The sequence below is a fragment of the Gallinula chloropus genome, assembly GCF_964237585.1.
Source record: "Gallinula chloropus genome assembly, chromosome: Z".
NCBI lineage: Eukaryota > Metazoa > Chordata > Aves > Gruiformes > Rallidae > Gallinula > Gallinula chloropus.
Window position 1 is genome coordinate 55,338,130 of NC_140089.1, and position 23,124 is coordinate 55,361,253.

Consider the following 23,124-nt stretch of genomic DNA (forward strand, 5'->3'; position numbering starts at 1 on the left):
GTATTATTTAATAAGACAATGTATTTTCTGACAACTGAATGAATTGACCTAAAAACATCTCCCTTAGTAACTAGTGGTCCTTTTAACCATTTGTTGAAAAATGCGAGAGAACTGTAGCTTTTACATTTCTTACTGGATAGCAGGATTCCACATAGTGTTTACTGTTTTCTGTTAGATAGCATCACACTGCTTATATTATCCCCGTTCAAGCCTTAAGCTGAGTTTTGTTTCAAAGTAAGTTGAGAGTGACACCAAAACATAATAGGCCAAGAACCAGGACAGGTGGGTTTTTTTTCCATTTCTTCTAATTTATAGTAAGACAAAAAGCTTCAGCCAGTAAGAGGGTTTCAGTTTCATATCAGAGGTACATGGCAAAGATCGACCAGTGTTCTTCATCAAGGTACCTAACGTTGTCCATGTATCTCAGACTAGTGACAAAGTAGTACATATTGTCAAATTTGAGAAGAGAATCCTATCTGCTAGTAGAATTAGTTTTACTTTAATGTTACAAAATTTAGTAGTACGAAGTCTTGACAATAACATCAGGATTTATTTTTTTTTTAGTTCAACTGACCTGCCCCAATTCTCACCTTTAAATCTAACAGATATAATAATAAAAACCCAAAAACTTTCTGACAATAGAAAACATACAGTACTAAGAACTAATAGCTCAATGGAAGACTGAAAAGCAGCATTCATTTTTATTGTAAGATGGAAGAGACTAAAAACTAAAGGAAGTCTGATTTAAACTCTTAGTTGAAGACAGATTTTGACATTCTATATAAATTTATAAAATAGGATGTATGGATAAGATTTGGTTAATTTCAGAAGGCACCTCAAGGCTAAAAGGCTTTTTATAAATCTATAATCCTTTCATTGATCAAAAATAAAACATTTTATTGCTGCTATTCAAATAGCAAACAAAAAGCTTGTCTTGTTCTTCAGTCTAACAAGGAATCCTCCCCCATTAAGCAAGATTAAATTACAGAAAATATAGAATAAACTGAAGATGTCACAACTTTAAAATACAGTGACTTTCCTTGTGTGCTTTCAAGTCAGTGAAATAGTGAAAGAAGAGTCACTTTTTGCCTTTGTGATGTTAATAAACTACAGACCACATCAGTCAATCTCCCTGGGCACTGAAGTACCATTTCATCATAGCTGTCTCATATGCAGTATGCTTAGGAATAGAATGTAAGAACACTCTGATGATTCCCACGAACAAGGAGAATTGGTGGCAGATCTTTAGAAAGAGCTTCTAACCAGGCCATGTATAGTGCACTAGAAACCGCACCTTTTCGTGCAACTGGCAAACTCCTGCAATTCACAGGGAAGAAAAAAAAAAGCATTAAACCATTAAGAGACTGGTGAAGTACAAGTCATAACACAAATATAAGTATCATATGATTCCACAAAGATGTAGGTATTAAGTCAAATTTCCTAACCTTCTTTGTTTGCGTTTATTTTCTCTCCCTCACAATTCATTAAATGAGTTGAGAGTCCGTGTCTAAAGCACCACAGGCTTTTACATATATTTACCCCTCACTTTTGACCTGTTACCACCATTTTGTATTCACGTAGCTTCAGGTAAACTTGTTCTCAGTTGAAGACAGTTTCTTGAAAGAATTCAAGATTTTAAAGTATAGCCTTTTCTCTCAATGCCAGGTTGGTACAGTATAATATTCCTTCTCTCAATCCTTCCAAAACATGCCATGCTCTTTTTAATTTTGAAAAGAATTGCTATTTGACCTACTTAAACTTCACTTGTAGTACTACTACCTGGAGCTGCAGGTTCCTACAGAAAAACAGCAAAGAAACCTATGATCTGCATTCTGTTTGTTTACCACAAAAGTAATCCCAGGGAAATCCATCAGAAGGATAATTATCTTATTTTATCTAGAGAGATTTCCCAGAAAAAGGACTGAAAGGAAGGACCTGAAAAAGAGTCTAACACCTGAACACAGGAGCAGAAGGAATATAAGCTGCACTACAAATGCAGGGGTATTCACCTAAAGCCGCATATCAGAAGCACAAAACTACACAGGCCACTCTTCATTCATCACTATAGTAGCTCCATACTTCTAATAAATACTTTCACAGTGCTGAAATCTCTCTTAAGTCAAGGCACAGGCTTCTTTCCAACCTGTATTTCAGATCACAGCTCTATATAGTAACAGTACAAATCATTTACTTACATGACAATTATGTTAGCTGTACTTGAATGTTCTTTCAGCAACTCATTTAGCCTAATTTGGCGGTAAGTCTGTAATCAAAATGAAACTTGTCAGGAAGATCTTTTATATAAAAATACATTGAGTTCATCAATTCAAGAAAAATGAACACCAGTTATGATCAACTAGAACAAGTAACATACGTAAGGCATGTACTTCACCATCAGTTTGGCAACTTACTTTTTGAAATACCTATGGTTGTAAGACTGAGAAAGAAAACAGCAAACTCAGAACGTACAAATAAGCCAAATACTACGAAAGCTGAATTTAAGATGGTTCCTCTAGTACTGATACCATCCTCCACAGCCAGGAAGCAAAAAAAAAACGCATTTTGTTTTCTTCTCATTGCAAGTAGGTCTTAAAAAAGCAAAGCTCCACCTTTCTTTGTTAAGCCTATCTCCATAATGGATCTCCCTTTATCACCCTATCCTGTCTTAACATTAGCTTCCTCATTTCTCTTTTATGTCAACTAACTTGGCAAACATTTTTACTTAACCATTTCTTATAGTTCTGTTGTTCTCAGATGAGCTGAAACCTAGTCAGCCCCAAGCCATGGTGTTGGCAGAAATAATTAAGCTATCAGCAGACAAAAGAATAAATCACTTCAGTTATCTCGTTGAAATGAGTTTTGACTGGAAGGCATCAAGCAGTTCATTAACTGTGAAGTAACCATACTTCACAACTTCCTCCAGCCTAGCCCAATCCCTGGATAATATGCAATTAAGAGATCTCAGCAGCAGCTGCTAGTTTATCTGTACCTACCTGCTGAACAGATTTTTACATTTACAATTACAATATTCCATTCCCATTTCTTCTCCACTACAAATCACAGAATCTTTGACGATCATCGAGTCCAACCATTCCCATCCTAAGCTAAACCATATCCCTAAGTACCTCATCTACCCTTTTTTTGAACACATCCAGGGAAGGTGACTCAACCACCTCCCTGGGCAGCCTGTTCCAGGCCCTGACAACTCCTTCAGTAAAACATTTTTTTCTAATATCCAATCTAAACCTGCCCTGGCACAGCTTTGTGCCATTTCCCCTTGTCCTATCTCCTGTCACCTGGCTGAAGAGACCATCGCCCACCTCTCTACAACCTCCCTTCAGGTAGTTGTATCATAAAATTGTAGGGGTTGGAAGGGACCTCAAGAGATCATCCGGTCCAACCCCCCTGCCAAAGCAGCTCCCCAGCTCATACTGCACAGAGAGGCGTCCAGACGCATCTTGAATATCTGCAGAGAAGGAGACTCCACCACCTCCCTGGGCAGCCTGTCCCAGGGCTCTGTCACCCTCACTGTGAAAAAGTTCTTCTGCATGTTGGTGCGGAACTTCCTGTGCTCCAACTTGCAGCCATTGCCCCTTGTCCAGTCTCCACAGACCACTGAAAAGGGGCTGGTTGATTCCCCCTGCATGCCCTGCTTAAGAAAATTATAGACTTTAATTAGGTCCCCCCTTAGTCTTCTCTTCTCAAGGCTGAACAGTCCCAGCTCACTCAGCCTGTCCTCATAGGGGAGATGCTCCAGGCCCTGAATCATCTTCGTAGCCCTTCTCTGGACTCTCTCCAGGAGATCCCTGTCCTTCTTATACCAGGGAGCCCAGAACTGGACACAATACTCCAGGTGGGACCTGACCAGGGCAGAGTAGAGGGGGAGGATCACCTCCTTTGACCTGCTGGCTACACTCCTCCAGATGCACCCCAGGATCCCATTGGCTGTCTTAGCCACCGAGGCACACTGCTGGCTCATGGCCAACCTGTCATCAACAGCTGGTGATAAGGTCTCCCCTCAGCCTCCTCTTCTCCAGGCTAAACATCCCCAGCTCCCTCAGCCGTTCCTCATAGGATTTGCCCTCCCCAGCCTGGTTGCCCTTCTCTGCACTTGCTCAAGGACCTCAATGTCCTTATTATGGTGGGGAGCCCAGAACTGCACACAGTACTCAAGGTGTGGCCTCACCAATGCCAAGTACAGGGGCACAATTACCTCCCTAGACCTACTGGCCACACTGTTTTTGTTACAAGCCAAGATGCCACTGGCCTTCTTGGCTGCCCGGGTACACTCCTGGCTCATATTCAGCCTGCTGTCAACCAACACACCCAGGTCCTTTCTTCCTGACAGCTCTCCAGCCAACCTCCCCCAAGTCTGTAGTGCTGCATGGGGTTGTTATGTCCCATGTGCAGCACTCTGCACTTGGCCTTGTTAAACTTCATCCCATTGGTCTCAGCCCATCAGTCCAGTCTTTTCAGATTCCTCTGAAGAGCCTCCCTACCCTCAGGCAGATCAACACTTCCTCCCAGCTTAGTGTCATCTGCAGACTTACTGAGGGAGCATTCAATCCCTTCATCGAGGTCACTGATAAAGATGTTGAACAACACCAGACCCAGGACTGAGCCCTGGAGGACGCCACTCATGACCGGCCTCCAGCTGGATTTGGTTCCATTCACCACCACCCTTTGGGCCCGGCCATCCAGCCAGTTTTTAACCCAGTTGAGGGTCCACCTGTCAAGGCCAGTGGCAGCCAGTTTCTCAGTCAGAATGCTGTGAGAAACCGTGTCAAAGGCTTTACTGAAGTCCAGGTAGACCACATCCACAGCCTTCCCCTTGTCCATTAAGCGAGTCACCTTGTCATAGAAGGTGATCAGGTTAGTTTGACAGGATCTACCTTTTGTAGACACATGTTGACTAGGCCTGATCCCCTGGCCATCATGCATGTGCTGCATGACAGCTCCCAAGATGACCCTCTCCATGATCTTCCCCAGGACTGAGGTCAGGCTGACAGGCCTGTAGTTCCCCAGATCCTCCTTCCGGCTGTTCTATCCCCAATCCTCACAGAAGTTGTAAAAAGACTGACAAGAAAAAGAAGGCAAGGTGGAATATACTCAGGACCATGTTGTAGAAATTCAGATCACTGAAACTTTTGCCGGACTTTCTTTAGATACTCCTCTCTATCGGCAATCTGTTACAGGACAGTACCTAAGTCTCCTCCATAGAAGCACTTCAGGAGGAGTACCTCTGATGTCTTTGTAGTGCACAACTGCTTCGAAAATCTGTCAGAACTTTATCTGCTCACTAACACCACAAATAGATATGTGCATTTTTAATTAAAAAAATAATTTGGTCAAAAAAGTGAAACAGAGGAATATAGATTATTCTGTTCTAAATTAACTGCTGGAGTACTGTATGAAAGCAGTTTAGACCTGAACTCATTGATACCACATCCACAAATGCAGTAGGAGGGAAAAAAAAGCTTAACAACATTTAACAGAACACAGTGACCAATACAGAACCTTTGTTTTGTAAAGCTCAAGTTCGTTATCTGTTATCCTCCATGGTTCATCTTCCTTCATTTTGTCCGCAACTTCTTGTTCTTTATCATCTTCATGAAGTCGGAAGGGCTCTATCATTTCCTCAAAAGCTGCAATACTGGAACAATTAAGTTAAAAGCCATATTAAAACAGATATGAGTGTTTTATGACTTGTATGTCAAGCAATGACTTTGATGATATCAGAAAGTCAGTTTTATTACCGTATAAAAATCAACTGATTTTTTTTTCTATTGCCAATTGCAGTTAGAACATGAAATCAGCTATATGTATACGCAGATATTATAATCAACCAACATTTAGGGACATAGAACCCCAACTGCCAGCTGGGGCTAAACCATGACATCCAAACAAATTAGATTTTTTGGAACTGTATTTTTCTAAATTCTGTATTACTGTTTAATAATCAGAGATTTAAAAAAGTACAAGATTCTAAGCTACTGGCTGTAGGAGTTTATGGTTAATTTATTTTCTACATTTTCATGAAATACTGGATGCCATATGAACTACTCTATCAAAACTGTTATGTAGGTAAGAATGAAGTAGTCTGAATTAATGAAAGACATCAGGAATTAAACAAACAAGCTGGGTTTTCTGAGACTTACTTTTCTTTCTTTGGCTTAGTATTAATATCCCCAAGAACCATAATGTCCGAGAAGTCTATCCGAAATTTGCTGAGCAAAGTAGCCATCCTGTATCAGAACAACAAGCCTTTATGCATGATCAGATATTTAATTATTTCTCAGGGTAAAGAGATAGGTATTTACAGGAATGAAACGGTGAATTTAAGAAAAAATAAAATTAACTTAAATGTTATAGGGGGAAAAAACAGAATCATATTGACCTAGCATACAGCTATAACTCAACAACACTATTTGGAGAAAAAAAAGAAAACCACGAAAATGTTAAACCCATTAAAATGTAAGGGAAGAGTTCTCCCTTTAAGAAAACCTCAGAAAAACATTTGAAAACGTTAGCGTCAGACAATGCTTCAGAGAGATGAATTTAACTCCAGCTATCTCCTCTGAAACACTTCGGTGGAAATGGAAGGGGCTTCTTTAGAAATATCAGAAAAGATGGTTAGACCTCAAAGAAGCAAAAGAAAACTACTAAGAGGAGAAAGCAAGCTACTGTGTAACACGTTTTATTAACATTCGAAACCAAGTATTTCAAGGCAGACTTACGCTCTTCGGTCATGATCAATCCTGTTTATTTTTCCACCAATGAACACTCTGATCTTACAGTCTTTCCACTTCTTCTTGGTTGTTACAAGATAGGGAATCAACAATGTTAAACCTGCATTTTAACCAGAATTTCAGAACAATTCAGAAAACATAGTGCTGCGTTAAGTGTATAATAGTACAAATTTGTAATCTACATCTAAACTGACTGAAAGTTATTTGTTAACAATTTATACAAAGTAACTCCTGTAATTTTTTTTAATGTTTGTTTTTAAATATAAACACTTTACCTCCATCATCAAAGAGCCACCAGACATCAATATTGCTTTTGCCTTGTTTCTTCTGAAACTGAGTACTAGCATCAAGAAGTCTTTGGTCAACCAAGTTTAAAGGAGAAGATAGGCTCTTTGAATCTAGAAAGAAAAAAAAAAAAACCGAAATTTAATTTTTCAAGTGTTTTGCTTCATCACCCTGAATTTTTTTGCAACTCCTTAATATTTTGTGGTATCCCAAGTTTAAATAAAAATTGCTTCTTCCCACTACCCCCCTAAGCCAACTCCAAATTTTAACTGAATGGATGTAAACTACGCAATATTCAGGGAGTCAGCAAACTCAACCTCTAATACTTAAAGATTTAAATTTAAAAATAATTTAGCAGACATTTGACAAAGTATCTGTAAGACCTTAATACAGTCATTTGCCTAGACAATATAACTAGCCTTGCACACATACTTTAGAGCATTAAGTCAAACACTTGCTACTGCCTGCATATGACAAAACACATAGTAATTTCCAAGTAAACACCATGTCCTAAGCACTTTTCTTCTTTCCTTAAATCCAATTTTCTTTACCCATGTGATGAAAATAAAAGCTGGAGTTCTATCTTTCGCAACAAGTACTGCTCTGCAGGTGAAAGGTTCTGAAGCACAATGTAGACAGACTACTCTGTTACACAAAGTTACTGCTTTTGCAGTACAGACAAGAAGGGCGTCTTAAATTACATTACTACAGCTGAGTATATTTTTTTGAAACTACAGAAAAAACTAACCTGTTTCCCTTAATTAAAACCTCAATTTGAACAAGAACCCGAAGTTAGATATTCAACTCAGTCCTTTTTTTCTTAGGAATTTTTAAATTTAGAGGATGTCTGTGACTTATTTACATTAATATACTATTTTTACTGTATACTGAAACTTCTTCCAAACTGCCATCTTACACTTCAACATGTAATCTCACTTTCCTTTATTAAAACACAACAGCTTCTAGCTGCTGAAATTATTAAGAAAATTCAAAAAAAGTTAAATAAATCTAAGAAAAATATTTGCTTAACTCAAAAAAACAAGTAGTCTGAAATAAAACAGGGATTGAATACTGCTCAATTCCTCTCTCTAAATGCTGTTTATATGAATGACTACTTATTTCAGGTGTTTATCTCACCAAGCAGCTATATTATGCTTTAATTTAACAATTCCGAGTAACAGAACAACTATGGCTTTTGAAGACCTACTGAATAGGCTGATGAAGCACATCCATCTTACCATTTGATACTTCCTCTACTCCTAAATCAAGAACCCAGATAGCTACCTAAGACAGAGAAGCAAGCTCCTCAACACATTTCAAATGCTACTTAAGAACAAAAGCTTAAAAAGCAAACAAAAACCAACCAACCAAAACCAACCAACCAAAAAAAACCAAACCCCAAAACACTGCAGCATTTGTCTCTTAAGACACATGCAGAATCCTTTCTCAGTAGAAACTTGTTCTGAGAATTTCCACAAAGTTGCATTTTCCATGTCCTAATTCCTAGAGATGAAGCACATTCCAAGGCAAATATAAAGAAACAAGTTAACACTGCACGGTTTATATTTTTCTCTCTCCCATATATGTGTAGAAAGAAATACAAAAGGAAAACTGAAATTAACAATGCAAAAGAATGATTTAACACAAAAAGGTGGAAAATGCCTGCCTTTTTTCAACAGTGGTTGTGTTGGATTCTTTCCATCCTCGTCCTCCTCTGGAAGATTTTTAAAGATACAAAATAAAAAGGTTAATTTCCTTTGTGATGTTAATGAAAACACAACTAATGTATATAAAAGAAATTGAAAATAAAGATATAGAATGAAATGGATTTTCATATAAAAAAAGGCACACAAATAGAGGAGTCTACCAGATCCTAAGGTACTTTATAATAGTAAGAAAAAACCAAAAATTCACATTGCTTACAACTATTAAGCCACTCCAGGTTTTACTTTTAAAAAAATTGGGTTATTGTCATGTCAAAATATCCTGAATTATTCGTGTCTGTTAACATGCATACAATATTCTACTCTGAGGTGAAAAACACTTCATAAATCTAGCAGCCTTCAAATCACACTTAATATAAAGGCATGTGAGACAATTCTCAAGCATTTTTTTATGCCCAGAGTCATTAACAAAGAAAATCCATTGCAGGGCATTGTCTTCCACATATTTTATTTAGGGACAAAAGGGAAAGACTTAATTTATGTACTGGTAAGCTCTAAACCAAAGTACCTAAGTGATTAGGTATTGACAGCTGGAAAAGCATGACACTTCTGTTCCATAGACAAAAAAATCCCTTAAATCATACCCTGGTGAGGGGAGAGAAGAACTGAGGAGGGAAGGAGAGAGAAACAGTGAGAATTCAAATTTCATTGCTAGCTTAACAAGTTACCTTTATGTAGAGCAGGAGTTCTTTCACTAGATGATGGAGCAAAAGCTATAGAAGTGTCTGTCTCAGTCTTCTTGCTATAATCCACTTTTACTATGATATCCTTGGTACACGGAGATTTTTCTTGGGATGACAGTAATTCTTCTTTGAGAAAGCAAAGAAACATGTTATAAACCACTAAATTGTTCCACGTTGTACCAATGGAAATACGTGACTATATACAAACGGCTCACAATTGATTAAATTCTATTGCAACTGTTACACAATGGCAAAGAGAGTGGAAAAAATAGCAAAAAGCAACAACAGTCTTAAATGAGCTCATCTGAGCAGAGCTGCAAGTTCCTGCTACTTCCTTCCCAGATTTTGGGTGCTGATTGCACTACCACAGGCTAAACATAAACCAGCTAGCTAATACTGAGGAAGTACAGCCAAAACCGCAGAAAAAAAAAAAAAATTACTTGGTGAAACATTTTCCATTTCTTCCACTCTAATGCCAAGAGGGACCATGAGCCTTAGACAAGGTCCAGGCCAGGTATGTATAACAGCCAATTCTTTTTTTCTGGTTTGGCTTGGTAGCTGTCACAACAAAAGCAAACTCACAATCCCTAAATGATACGGTTTCATTACCCAGTCTGCTCACAGCAAGGCTGTTTTCACAGCACAAGTTTGCTTGCTCTTGTTTGGCGCTCCTCTGCTCTCCTGCACACAGTGACAGGCTCTCTGTGCCTCTCCAAATCCTCACACATTCATACGTTTCCAGTGAAGGATCAATCTCCCCCCTCTCCATCTTCTTCAGGAAGGTACCCCCCCTAGAAAGATTGCGTCACAAGCAGTCTTCCTCATTGTAAATGCTGCAGCAAGCTACAAACAAATCAGCCATTCCAAACGGACTGCTGACTGCTGCTGAAGTTCACAGGCTTCCCTCATTATTCTCCTTGAGATTTAACCAAAATCTCACCGTTCAGGAGAAGATTATTACTTTCAAAGCATAACCAAGATGTCCACACCAAAAACAGGAAACCTTAATTTGGGACATACTACTGAGATGTCTAAACTAGTATATGTAGGTGTTGACAAACCACACGTGACCCACAGCATTCCTGGATCATGCAACACTTGCTATTTTCATGATTTCTAGACTTCGGTCCCAAACACGTGGTATCAGTATGATAGCTTCTATATTTTTTTTTTCCTGTAAAATAGTAAATCCTTGAGGAACAACTATATGCAACTTACAAAGCTGAAACATGCACAAAGCCAAGTTCTGTTGCTGATGTTCTGACTTTGTTTTACATTTCATACTTCCTAATTTCTCTTTGCTTCTGCAAGAAGAACTGTGTTTTGTTTTTTAATCTGCATTTAGTATTTTCAGAAAGCAAAATTAAAAGTGAATTAGCACAACTATTCACCAGATGAAACAAAATAAGTCTTACCTTGGCCCTGAAGGTGAGAAATGTCCAGGCCCTCCTTTAGGCGGATGACAACTACACCATACTGAACATCAAAGGCATCACTAAACAAAAGGAACAAAGTAAATATTTTACAAGTTCTTCTTTCCCAAATGACCCACTTTACACACCCTCTCTGAACAAATTCTAACACTGCTTAAATTCCCCTAACACAAATTTGTCTGTTAGTTTAGAATTGAAATTTAAATTAGGAATTGTATCAGTGATCTGACCACATCCTAAAAAGCACCACCTAGAAAGGGTATCCATTACCTTTCCTCCCCCTCTCACCTATGTGAACAAACAAAAGCAACAGTAAGTTACTCAAGTTCTGTTTAGATGATGACAAGACACACTGAGTAATCTAATTTTTTTATCTCCTTTCACATGTGTAAAGGAATTTATTTTGAGTTGATCTTGATCTAAGAACTAAAATTCCTGACATCTTTCCAAAACATTTGGGTATTTTAAAATGTTATGAAATTGTAATCAGAGTAAAATTTTCTGTCATAATGTGGCTATTTCCATTTTCTCCGATGGAGAAGGAAGTCACTCCTTTAAAAAAAGAAGAGACAACTTTGTTATTGTAGAAAAAACCAAAAAGCCTGAATAAACGGCTGTGTAAAAGTGTAGTAAAGTGAATGATAAAAACTGCAAAATCTAAGACAGAAAAACATGAACTTAACCATATAATGTATGGCCTTTAATCATCAGGCCTTTAAATATGAAAGCTCATTACAGAGAACCACAAATCACAGAACTCCCTCCCATGTCATTTCCACAGACCAAAATTTCTCAAGATTTTATCCATTGGACATTTCTCTTCAGAGAAAGAGAGTGAGACTTGATTAGAAATTTTCCAAGTATCAATATATTTTGTAACAAATGCAAGACAAATTGAGGTTCATTTGAGAAGAAAGTATTTTGTCCGTTAGTGAACATTTTAAAAGCATTATTTAATTTGTTAAATCTGTACAGGTTAGATGTGTTTCTACTGTGTGCTTCAGAGACATTTAATTTTCCAGAGATTTTCCAGATGTAACACTATTACCTCCTTTGGTTTATCTTTTAGGATGTGGAGAAACACGTGACTTGTTGCACTTGACACATCTCCCAGCAGAAACCATTTTGAAATAAAATAGGAAAAAAAGAAAAACTAGTAACTAGCCAACATGCCTCCTCATTTTTCACTGCATTTGATCCTCCTGGATTTTTTCCTTAGGTAACTGGGAGAGGGGGGAGTGTATGATTTTTTTTTTATTTCTGCCTGTAATGACCCCATTCTATCTAAGTCCCAGTATATAAGAAGTGTGAAGCATAAATGAAGCAGGTTAAGCAGCACATAAAAACACCTCTGTAAGTGCAAGAATCAAGTTTTGGTTTTCGTAAGTGTTGGTAGCACAAGTTATTCTATTACATTTTTCAGCCAGAAATGGTGTGACTTTCAGTACTGTCAGGTAACACTGGGATTTCTCTTCCCATCTCCTTTTTGGCTACTGTATTATTTTCAGTGTCAGTACTGTGTATCCTATAAGTGAAGTATTTCTTGTATCCTAGAGCAAAGATTAATGAAGATAGAACTTCAGCATGAGTTGATTCATTCTCTACGACACTTAATTTGTACAGAAGAAATGAAGGAAAACCTGTACTTCCAACAGAACTATGCATTAAAGAACTCAGCACACTGGGGCACAGGATTAGTTCCATCACTGAAGACCGTAACTTCTAAACTTCAGACTACTGTGCAAATCTTTCTAGACAAAGAAAGAGCTGTGGAAATCAAATCTGCTTAAACACTAGACACTTACTTCTAACTTCCCTATCAGAAAAAAATCAAGGCATTGAAGACTGCTGGATCACCAACACAGAAAATCTGTCTGAAAGAAACTTCACACAACTGAAGTCTTCAAGTTCATGTTACTACCTTTATTACCAAATGTACTGAAACTGAACAGAACTACACGTCTGCATTGTCTACTTACTGGAACAAATTGATATAGGTTTCAACATCTCTCATGTCACTTTGTCTCCAGTTTTTCTTAAAACCAACAACAAGGGTGTTAGGTCTCATTCTACCCAAACCAGCAGCCTAGTAACAAAAAAAAAAAAAAAAAATCTTTTATAAAGAGACATGTTATTGAAACAACTAAAGGTTCTGTTATTTCCTGAAGCTGAAAACTAAGTATTTTTCATGAAAGTTTTAAGATAACTTCACAAAATGAAAATACGTTCAAGTATAAAAATGCCTCAAGTCTTGATGTTTGTCTTCACCACTTGCACTTAAAAAAAGAAAAAAAAGAAAAAAGGAAGAAGAGGTGTACCTGCATTAAGTATTGCCCCCCGTCTCTCAAGTCCTCTGCATGCACTGGTGCATAGAAAGCCTTCATCTTGTTTTTAATTAACCATCGCTGATATTTAGCCAAATCAGTTGACAGTTCTTTCATGGCTTGCCTCCGAGGACCCTTTCAAAATAACAAAGGGGAGAGGGAACAACTTATGAACAGTAATAAAGGCACCCCCTCCCCCATTTTTAATTTCAGAGATAGAATCCAATTCAAACTTTAAGAACCTGAAAACATGCTTCTACACTATCAAAAACCTCCACAATACCACATTAACAAGCATTGTCAGCATCAAAGAGTGGACCAGACTAATTTTTAGGGTTGTTCAAGCTTTAGCAATCTTGTTCCTGCAGAGCACAACCCAGTTCTCCAGCAGGTGGCACAATCTTGTCCTCCAAAGCATAACATATGCTTAAAAGGAAAGGGTTTTCTAAGGAAACATACACAGAAATAGAATGATTTAATATCAGGCTTCACAGGAATATTTGTTTCAGGCTGAACAAGCATGCCTCTGTGTACATAATCCTTACAAGAAAGCCTCTGCCACAATAGTGTCACTTCTGTAGTTTTATGTTGCAGTCAAAGTCATCTCTTGAAATACCTTCTCTTTATTACTTCCACCAGGATAAATAATTTTGTTCTTCCTTGACATCAAAATTCAGAATACCAGATGAGGTATAATCAAGAACACAGTAGCTCAGTTTTTGCAAAAGGATACAGATTCTGACGAAAAGGCCAGAGTTACTGAAGGGTAAGGTAGTGTCATCCTTGTATGAAAGCAATTTTCAACAGGATATGACCCCAAAAAATCTCTTAATTGGAATTGCTTCCCTAAAAGAACAATGACACTATATTATTCTTTTCAGTACAGCTCCTACTTTTGAAAGACAGTAACTCCACCTGTGGTATCTTACCTTTCTAGTACTACTCAGCTTCTCTTCTTTGCACTGCTTGAAATTTGTGTAGAAGTTTGTATAAACAGGAATTAAAATAATTAAAGTTTCTGAAGACAACTGACAAGTATTTGTCTTCACAGAACATATGGTCCACGGACTTGCATTAACTATTTCTCTCTTCATTAGAACAGAAAGAATTCATATTTACTAAGTATGGTAAATTTAAACATACTTAAGAGTATTCAGCCTTAAAATACAAAGTTGCACTTGTTTAAATGTTCTCAGCAATGTGACAGAAAAATGTTTGGCCTTGAACCATGAAGTTAAAATACACAGTCCCAATATGCTAAAACATGTTTACCAATGTTTGTCAGATGCATCAGCCTCTCTGTAGTTAACTGAAATTTTGGTACAGATCATAGTATGTCTAACTCATGAAAAGCATGATTTTCAAGCTTACTTTCTTTCCCATCCCCACGTCCCAACCTCTAGAGGGTTGCCATCTTGGCTCTCAGCTAGGGTGAAACCACAACAGTCACTAAAAAAAGCTACTGTTTAACTTATGTCCTTGCAGAACAGCCCTCGCACCCAACTCCAAAAAGCCTGTACCTCATATCCTGACAAAAAACAGGGAAAGTTAGTGAAGTAGAAGAGACAGGGCAGAAAGAGAACAGGAAAGGAAAAACCTGTTTGCATTACTGTTTCATCTGCCATGAAATCCAGTAACTGAAGGAATAAAAATCTACTTGAAATATTAAAAGCAATTTTAACTATTGGCTAAACTGATACTAAGATTACTGCTTGAGGAGTTTTATTTTAGACCAGGCTTTCTAAGAAATCTACATAGGAATCCATCTTCCTGAAACAGTAATACATGTGAGGACATCTAGCTGTATACTGTATATTGGTTTGACCAACTATTCTGACCAAAGCATTAAAGAGTATGAGACTGTACAACATATGGACAGAAAGAAATCCTGGTTATAATCCAATGTTCACTTTACTCCTACAAAGCTTCCTCAGCATTTAATCATCAAATGATCAAAGGCACTAAGTCTGCAAAGCTTCCCCTGTAGCACAGCTAACAGGAATAATGATAATCCATACTAGCAAGTCTCTTCGTGTATCTGAATGCCTAATGACAGTTTCATCTAAATCAACAAAGCAACCCCATGCAAAGAAGAACTATAAACGAGAAACATACAGGTTAAAAAACCCAACAAAAACACCTCAAAAGACAAGTTAATTTTAAGTAAAGACAGAATACACTTACCATATGTACGTGGCCACAGATCATCAAGCCCACATTCTTGGTGAAGGCATGGACAAGATGAAGCAAAGCTGGACGTGAGTTTGGAGCACCTGTCATAACTAAGCACTGAGGTCTAGAATTGCAAATAGATGAGGAGACAAAAGAAAAATAGAAGGTTGGAATACATGTCATCTGGAGCTGTCGAGCTTTTTTTATTAACAGAAAGATGTTTCTTCTAAATATTTGCCTTAAGAACATACTCATCACTGGAGGGATAGTAACCTTATCAACTTTTACAAGACTATGTAAATTAGGTAAAGATAAATTTTTCCACAACTGTAAACAGACCTATGATTAATTGGTTCCAAATTTAGTAATCACACTAAATCTGACAACTTACACATTAAAGAAGATCAGAAACAGATTTCAGACAAAAGTCAGTCACAAGGATGAACTACTATTCCCATATGTACGTGGAACTCCTTTGCCTTTTCTAGTTTAGGCTTATCGGTTCACAGTAGAAAAACTGGAATTGGCTTTTTTTCTTTTAAATTAGTATCATTCAGAAGCCAGAGCTGAACAATTGCAACCATGTTAATCTCTTAAAATTTATTAGAAAGTAGTCTAGAGTAAAACTTCAGAATTGATTTCAGGAGGTCATTTTTCCTATCATAAGAATCGCCTAACCTGTCTCAATCTCTGCCTCACCTCCAGTTCGTTTTCCACATTAGAGTAATAGTATCTCACAGAATTGTTGAGGTTGGGAAAGATCTTTAAGATCATGAAGTCCAATCATTAACGTAGCACTGCCACGCCCACCATTAAACCATATCCCTAAGCACCTACATATCTTTTAGGTACCTCCAGGGATGGTGCTCAACCACTTCCCTTGGCAGTGTGTTCAGTGCCTGACAACCCCTTCTGTGAAGCTATTTTCCCAATACCCAATTTAAATCTCACATGGTGCAACTTGAGGCCATTTCCCTATATTCTATTGATTTTTACTTGGGAAAGACCCAACACTCACCTGGCTACCAGCACCTCAACGTACTTCTTGTAGTGATGGGCCCAAAACTGAACACAGTATTCAAGATGTAGCCACAACAGAGCCAAGTACAGATGATCCCTTCCCTAGTCCTGCTTGCCAAACTATTTCTGATACAGGCCAGGATGCTGTTGGGTACACTACTGGCTTACATTCAGCGGTTGTTAAGCAACAGGACCTCAAGGTAGCTGGTTTTCGCTGGGTAGTTTTCTAGCCGCTCTTCCCAAAGCCTTTAACATTGAATGGGGTTGTAGTAACCTAAATACAGTACCTGGCACTGAGCCTTGCTGAATCTCAACTCTGTCTCACTGATCCAGCCTGTCCTAAACGCTCTGTAAATGCTTCCTACCCTGAAGCAGATCAAAACTCCAGCCCAGCTTGCAGACTTACACTATATATAAATAATATTCTAAACCAGTGCAGTTTGGTATTACGAGAACTCAATTTTTTTTGATGGCAAATTTTTTTTGCCATTCAGTTAGAAACCAGTATTGCATCAAAAAATTTCTCCTAAAGCTACTGCGCTTAAAACTGGCTTACATTAAGCCAGTATCTCCTTAGGATAACAAGCTTAAAACTCAGAAAGCTACATATTAGCTTCCAGTAACAGCTGAAGCCCTTCCAGCGCAATCCTAAACAGACACTAATCAGCAAAGCATTCATTTACTGTATCAGCACAAGCAGAAAGTTACACTTGCTCAACTCTGCATTCTGGATGTAGACTCACAGAATGGCACCTGTATCAAGAATCTCTCCCTGAACACACTCCTTTTTAAATTCCACCCTAAGTATGTAAAGTCTCCCTTCATACACAACAGAAGATTTTAGTAGCTAGATTCTCTTGCTAATACGCTGGCCATAACTCAATAATACCCTTATTACACCTGCAGCTGCAAGGGTTGATGCTAATGTAAATTTGTCCAGAGGATATTGATGGTGGTGAAATCTGAAACTGGTAACTCCATAGAAGATGAATAGATGGAAGCCATCATAGCTAATATCATAACAGTACCCTACTAAATACACACAAGTCATTTCCTATGTCTAATTACTAAATGTTACCTGAAGTTTTTCACATGATCTTCCACTCCTGAGAGCCGAATAGAATGCTGTAGTGCATTCAAGTAAGTCAAAGCTTGTGTTGATGATCCCCAGTTCACGTCTGTTGGAAGATTTGAAGTTCCAGTATTTTATTTAAAGCTATTCATTGTAAAACCACATGAGCACAAAATGAACATTGAATACCAACTGAAAACACAGAAGATTTAAGCTACACCTTGGTACATTCTACACAACACCAGTCAAAACTGCTGCAGCTCAACAGGCAAATTGTATTTAAAGGTAACATTGCTGTAAAACTTTTGGCAAAAAAAGTTAAAGAGTTTGGTATTTTATAATTCTAGGAAGTAAGGCTTTCCCGTATGTTTCAAAGACTCTGACACCTTGAAAGTCAAAAAAAACCCACTTCAGGAAAAAATGTCATGCTTAGTTATTTTATATCACAGTGAAGACAAATCCCAAAACAGTGCCTAAACAGTCAAACGCTTTCAGTGAAAAACTGCTAGATTAGGCAGTTCCTTTTAGATTATTGTTTTCATAAGGAAAATTTTCAGTTGGTGAGCAACGATCAGCGGTGACAGCGATCACTTGGTAAGCTCAGGGGCCGTGCGGCAGATCAGGCTGTGCAGAGAGGTTCCCTACATCCGGGCACCCGGCGTGCAGCTCCTCCCACCTGCGGCGACTACCCGGAAGCTCTACCAGGAAACTCGCCAGAGCTCACCCTCCCCCTGACATCACGTGACCCCACCTCTAGCCTTAAAAGGGATTAAGGACGACATCGACTATTTGCTGCCCACCCACATCACACAGGAAAGCAGGTAGCCCACCCGCCGGGCAGAGGAAATAGAGGAGCACAGGCAACTGACAGGTGAGGCTCATTAATCTTTGGCACGGTATTGCAAGACGGTGTCTACCTAGCGTGGGGCCACGACCCCAACACCTTCCACTGTGGAAGTAGGAACACAGTTCAAACAACCGCAGCAGCATGTTGCAGTGCAGGTCTTGGGGTGCAGGGAATGTAACAACATGCTTGCAGCAGGAGAAAGCTCTGATTATGGCTGTGTGCTGTGTGAGCTGATTAGGGATCTCCTCAGCACAGCAGCATACCTACAAGAAGAGGTAGATGTTCTCAAAGATAAACTAGACAGGCTAATGAGCATCAGGGAAGCTAAAATGGAGATAGATTGGAGGAGCCAGGTTCTGTCCTCCCAGCCACAGAAAGGTAAGATCCCAATTGACAGTGCCCAGGACCGGAGGGACCCTGTACCCTCCCCCAGGCAGGACAGTCTTAACGGAAGGGATGAATGGAAGCAGGTACATGACAAGGGTAGTAGGAGAGTGCCTTCCATGCCTGTCCTTTGTCCTCAAGTTCCTCTGAGCAATAGATATGAGGCCCTGCTAGAAGGGGACCAGCCAGATAATGGGACAGCTGATAGGAAAATTGACTCCTGAGGTTGTGTTCCCTAGGACAAGACCCCCTAAACATACTATCAAAACAGGCTCTGTTAAAACAAAAAGACGGGTCATTGTTTTAGGTGATTCCCTTTTGGAGGGAACTGAGGGCCCAATCTGTAGGCCGGACCCTCTACACAGGGAAGTCTGCTGCCTTAAGGGAGCTTCAGTTAGGGACTTAAAGAGACTCCCAACCTTGGTCAGGCACACGGACTATTACCCGCTTTTAATTTTCCAAATTGGTAGTAATCAAATACATAAAAGAAAACTGAGGACCCTTAAGAAATATTTAAGGGCCCTGGGACACATGGTATGAGGATCTGGAGCACAGGTAGTGTTTTCCTCCATCATTCCTACTACAGGGAATGTGGAGGGATGGAAGGAGAAGAGCCTCAGAGCATGGTGTATGAAACAGAACTTTGGGTTCTTTGACAATGGGCTAGCTCTAGACTCATCAGCCTTACTTTCCAGGGATGGGGAGAACTTATCCCCAGGGGGCAGAAGGATACTGTCAAAGAAACTAGCGGGGCTCATTAAGAGAGCTTTAAACTAGATAAGAAGGGGGAGGGGGACAGGGCCAGGCTAGACAGAAAAAAAGCCTGGTTGTGGTGGTCAAGTTATTGAGGAACGGTGTGCTGGCAATGACCTCCGGTCAGCCACGCTAGTTAATCCGGCGGGTAGTGTGATAATTCAGAGTAGAAATGTAACTACTACCAATGGGCTGGGTAACTTAATCGGCTGCCACTTGGGAAACAAGGCTTCCCTGAGGAGAATAACAAGATCAATAGACCAGATGAAGTGCATCTACACCAATGCAAGCAGCATGGGCAATAAACAGGAGGAATTAGAAGTCCTTGTTACTAAGGGAGACTATGATGTGATTGCCATCACTGAAACATGGTGGGACAATTCACATCATTGGAGTACTGCAATAGCTGGTTATAAACTATACAGGTGTGACAGGCTGGGTAGGAGAGGAGGTCGGGTAGCCCTGTATGTCAGGGAATGTTTTGACTGCCTGGAGCTGGAGTATGATGATGAAAGGGTTGAGTGCCTCTGGGTAAAGATCAGAGGAAAATGAAATCAGGTTGATATAGTGATGGGAGTCTACTATAGACCACTTGACCAGGAGGAGGAAGCTGATGAGTTGTTTTTTAAACAACTGGGAGAAGTCTCATGAGCACTAGCCCTCATCCTTATTGGGGACTTCAATTTACCAGATGTCTCCTGGAGGTACAATACAGCAGGGAGGAAGCAGTCTAGAAGATTCCTGGAGTGTTTGGAAGACAATTTCCTGACCCAGCTGATGAATGAACCCACCAGGGAAGGTGCCCTGCTGGAGTTGTTGTTTGTAAACAGAGAAGGCCTAGTGGGGGAAGTGAAGGTTGGAGGATGCCTGGGGCATAGTGATCATGAGTTGATAGAATTCTTAGTACTGGGATAAGTAAGGAAGGGAAACACCAGAACAAGCACCTTAGACTTCCGTAGGGCTGACTTTGGTCTGCTCAGGAAGCTGCTCAATAAGATTCCATGGGAGGCAGCCCTTGAGGGCAGAGAAGCCCAAGAGGTTTGCTTTTGCTTGCTCCTCAAGAAGGAAATCTTGGCAGCACAAGAACAGGCTGTCCCAGTCAGTCGGAAGAGGAGTCTGTGAGGTAGGAACCCAGCTTGACTGAGTAAGAACATCTAGAAAGATCTTCGGGAAAAGAGGGAAAAATATGACCTTTGGAAGAAGGGGCAGGTGTCTTGGGCTGACTATAGGAATTTAGTGAGATCATGTAGGGAGAAAGTCAGAAGGGCTAAAGCTGAACTGGAACTCAAACTGGCCAGTTCTGTAAAAGATAATAAAAAGTCTTTCTATAGGTACATTAACAGTAAGAGAAGGGTCAAGGAGAATTTCCAGCCCTTGTTGGATACTGAGGCAACATTAGTGACAAGGGATAAGGATAAGGCTGAGGTCCTTAATTTCTTCTTCACCTCAGTCTTTAATAGTAAAGATGGTTATTCCAAGTACTTATCCTCAGGATCTGGCCGACAGAGAGGGGAAGAACAGCAAAATTCCCATGGTTAAGGAAGAAATGATTAGCGACCTACTTGGCCAGTTAAGACACTAACAAGTCGATGGGACCTGATGTGATTCACCTGAGGGTACTGAGAGAGCTGGCAGATGTGCTTGCCAAACCCCTTTCCATCATCTACCAGAAATCCTGGCAGATTGGAGAAGTTCCACTCGACTGGAGCCTGGCAGATGTTACACCCATATATATGAAGGGCCGGAAGGAGGATCTGGGGAACTACAGGCCTGTCAGCCTGACCTCAGTCCTGGGGAAGATCATGGAGAGGGTCATCTTGAGAGCTATCATGCAGCACATGTGTGAAGGCCAGGAGATCAGGCCTAGTCAACGTGGGTCTACAAAAGGTAGATCCTGTCAAACTAACCTGATCACCTTCTATGACAAGGTGACTCGCTTAATGGACAAGGGGAAGGCTGTGGATGTGGTCTACCTGGACTTCAGTAAAGCCTTTGACACGGTTTCTCACAGCATGCTGACTGAGAAACTGGCTGCCACTGGCCTAGACAGATGGACCCTCAACTGGGTTAAAAACTGGCTGGATGGCCGGGCCCAAAGGGTGGTGGTGAATGGAACCAAATCCAGCTGGAGGCCAGTCACGAGTGGCGTCCCCCAGGGCTCAATCCTGGGTCTGGTGTTGTTCAATATCTTTATCAGTGACCTCGATGAAGGGATTGAATGCTCCCTCAGTAAGTCTGAGGATGACACTAAGCTGGGAGGAAGTGTTGATCTACCTGAGGGTAGGGAGGCTCTTCAGAGGAATCTGAAAAGACTGGACTGATGGGCTGAGACCAATGGGATGAAGTTTAACAAGGCCAAGTGCAGAGTGCTGCACATGGGACATAACAACCCCATGCAACACTACAGGCTTGGGGGAGACTGGCTGGAGAGCTGTCAGGAAGAGAAGGACCTGGGTGTGTTGGTTGACAGCAGGCTGAATATGAGCCAGCAGTGTGCCCGGGAGGCCAGGAAAGCCAATGGCATCTTGGCTTGTATCAGAAACAGTGTGGCCAGTAGGTCTAGGGAGGTAATTGTGCCCCTGTACTCAGCATTGGTGAGGCCACACCTCGAGTACTGTGTGCAGCTCTGGGCTCCCCACCATAAAAAGGACATACCAGGCTGGTGAAGGGGCTGGAGGGCAAATCATATGAGGAACGGCTGAGGGAGCTGGGGATGTTTAGCCTGGAGAAGAGGAGGCTGAGGGGTGACTTTATCACCACCTACAACTACCTGAAGGGACGTTGTAGAGAGGTGGGAGCTGGTCTCTTCAGCCAGGTGACAGAAGATAGAACAAGGGGAAATGGCATGAAGCTGTGCCAGGGCAGGTTTAGATTAGATATTAGAAAAAAAATTTTTACTGAAAGAGTTGTCAGGGCCTGGAACAGGCTGCCCAGGCAGGTGGTTGAGTCACCTTCCCTGGATGTGTTCAAAAAAGGGTAGATGAGGTACTTAGGGCTATGGTTTAGCATAGGATGGGAATGGTTGAATTCAATGATCTTCAAAGATCTCTTCCAACCTTGTGATCTTGTGATCTTGTGAAAGATCCCAGTATCGTCTCTATTTGTTCCCATATAAATCTTTCGATAGCTACAATTGATTTCTCGTCTGTGTTAATTTTGTCATAGCCCAGGACGTACAGTTTTCCCAATTTTCAACTTCTGGAACACTTTTTGGTTCAGTTCTGCTCCATCTTGCACTTTTGATCATACCGTGCTCTTGGAGGAGTGAAGTAGGGTTTTTAAGTTATCATACCTATAGGAATGGTTTACTGAAAAAATAACCCACCACCACTGAATTCCTTTTTCAACTTAGAAAGGTAAGGGAATATCCTCCTTCACTTTCTATCAAAACATAACATGCTTTCCTAGTGGCCTTTGTTTCTGCAACCCAAGCTCTTTCTATACACACTTCTTCCTCCAATTTTCATTCAAATATTTATGTCTAAGTGCAAGGCATGCATCCTGATAATTCGGAAGTAGGGGAAACAACTGCAGTGACTATACAGGCATAATTACATTTCATTATAATTGAAGTTCAAAACAGAAATTTGCACTACATGGCCAAGCAAAAGTAAATTCTCTTTCTTAAATGTCACTACTTTTTCTCTTCTATATCCCCAACCCACCACCACAACCAAA

At 40.1% G+C, this 23,124-nt stretch overlaps 1 protein-coding gene across 1 annotated transcript in view; it reads right to left on the reverse strand.

Moving 5' to 3' along the window:
• Positions 1-419: 419 nt before the first annotated feature.
• SLC12A2 (solute carrier family 12 member 2) overlaps positions 420-23,124 on the reverse strand; it is a gene marked incomplete at its 5' end in the record, with an annotated part of 61,671 nt that continues 38,966 nt past the window's right edge. The window contains 13 exons of the mRNA XM_084278294.1: positions 420-1,317; positions 2,196-2,263; positions 5,518-5,653; positions 6,159-6,245; positions 6,738-6,849; positions 7,025-7,147; positions 8,701-8,748; positions 9,427-9,567; positions 10,857-10,936; positions 12,854-12,960; positions 13,193-13,333; positions 15,383-15,494; positions 17,469-17,568. Coding sequence (XP_084134420.1) covers positions 1,182-1,317; positions 2,196-2,263; positions 5,518-5,653; positions 6,159-6,245; positions 6,738-6,849; positions 7,025-7,147; positions 8,701-8,748; positions 9,427-9,567; positions 10,857-10,936; positions 12,854-12,960; positions 13,193-13,333; positions 15,383-15,494; positions 17,469-17,568 — 1,391 coding nt within the window. The 3' untranslated portion in view covers positions 420-1,181. The remainder of the gene's footprint in view (positions 1,318-2,195; positions 2,264-5,517; positions 5,654-6,158; positions 6,246-6,737; positions 6,850-7,024; positions 7,148-8,700; positions 8,749-9,426; positions 9,568-10,856; positions 10,937-12,853; positions 12,961-13,192; positions 13,334-15,382; positions 15,495-17,468; positions 17,569-23,124) is intronic.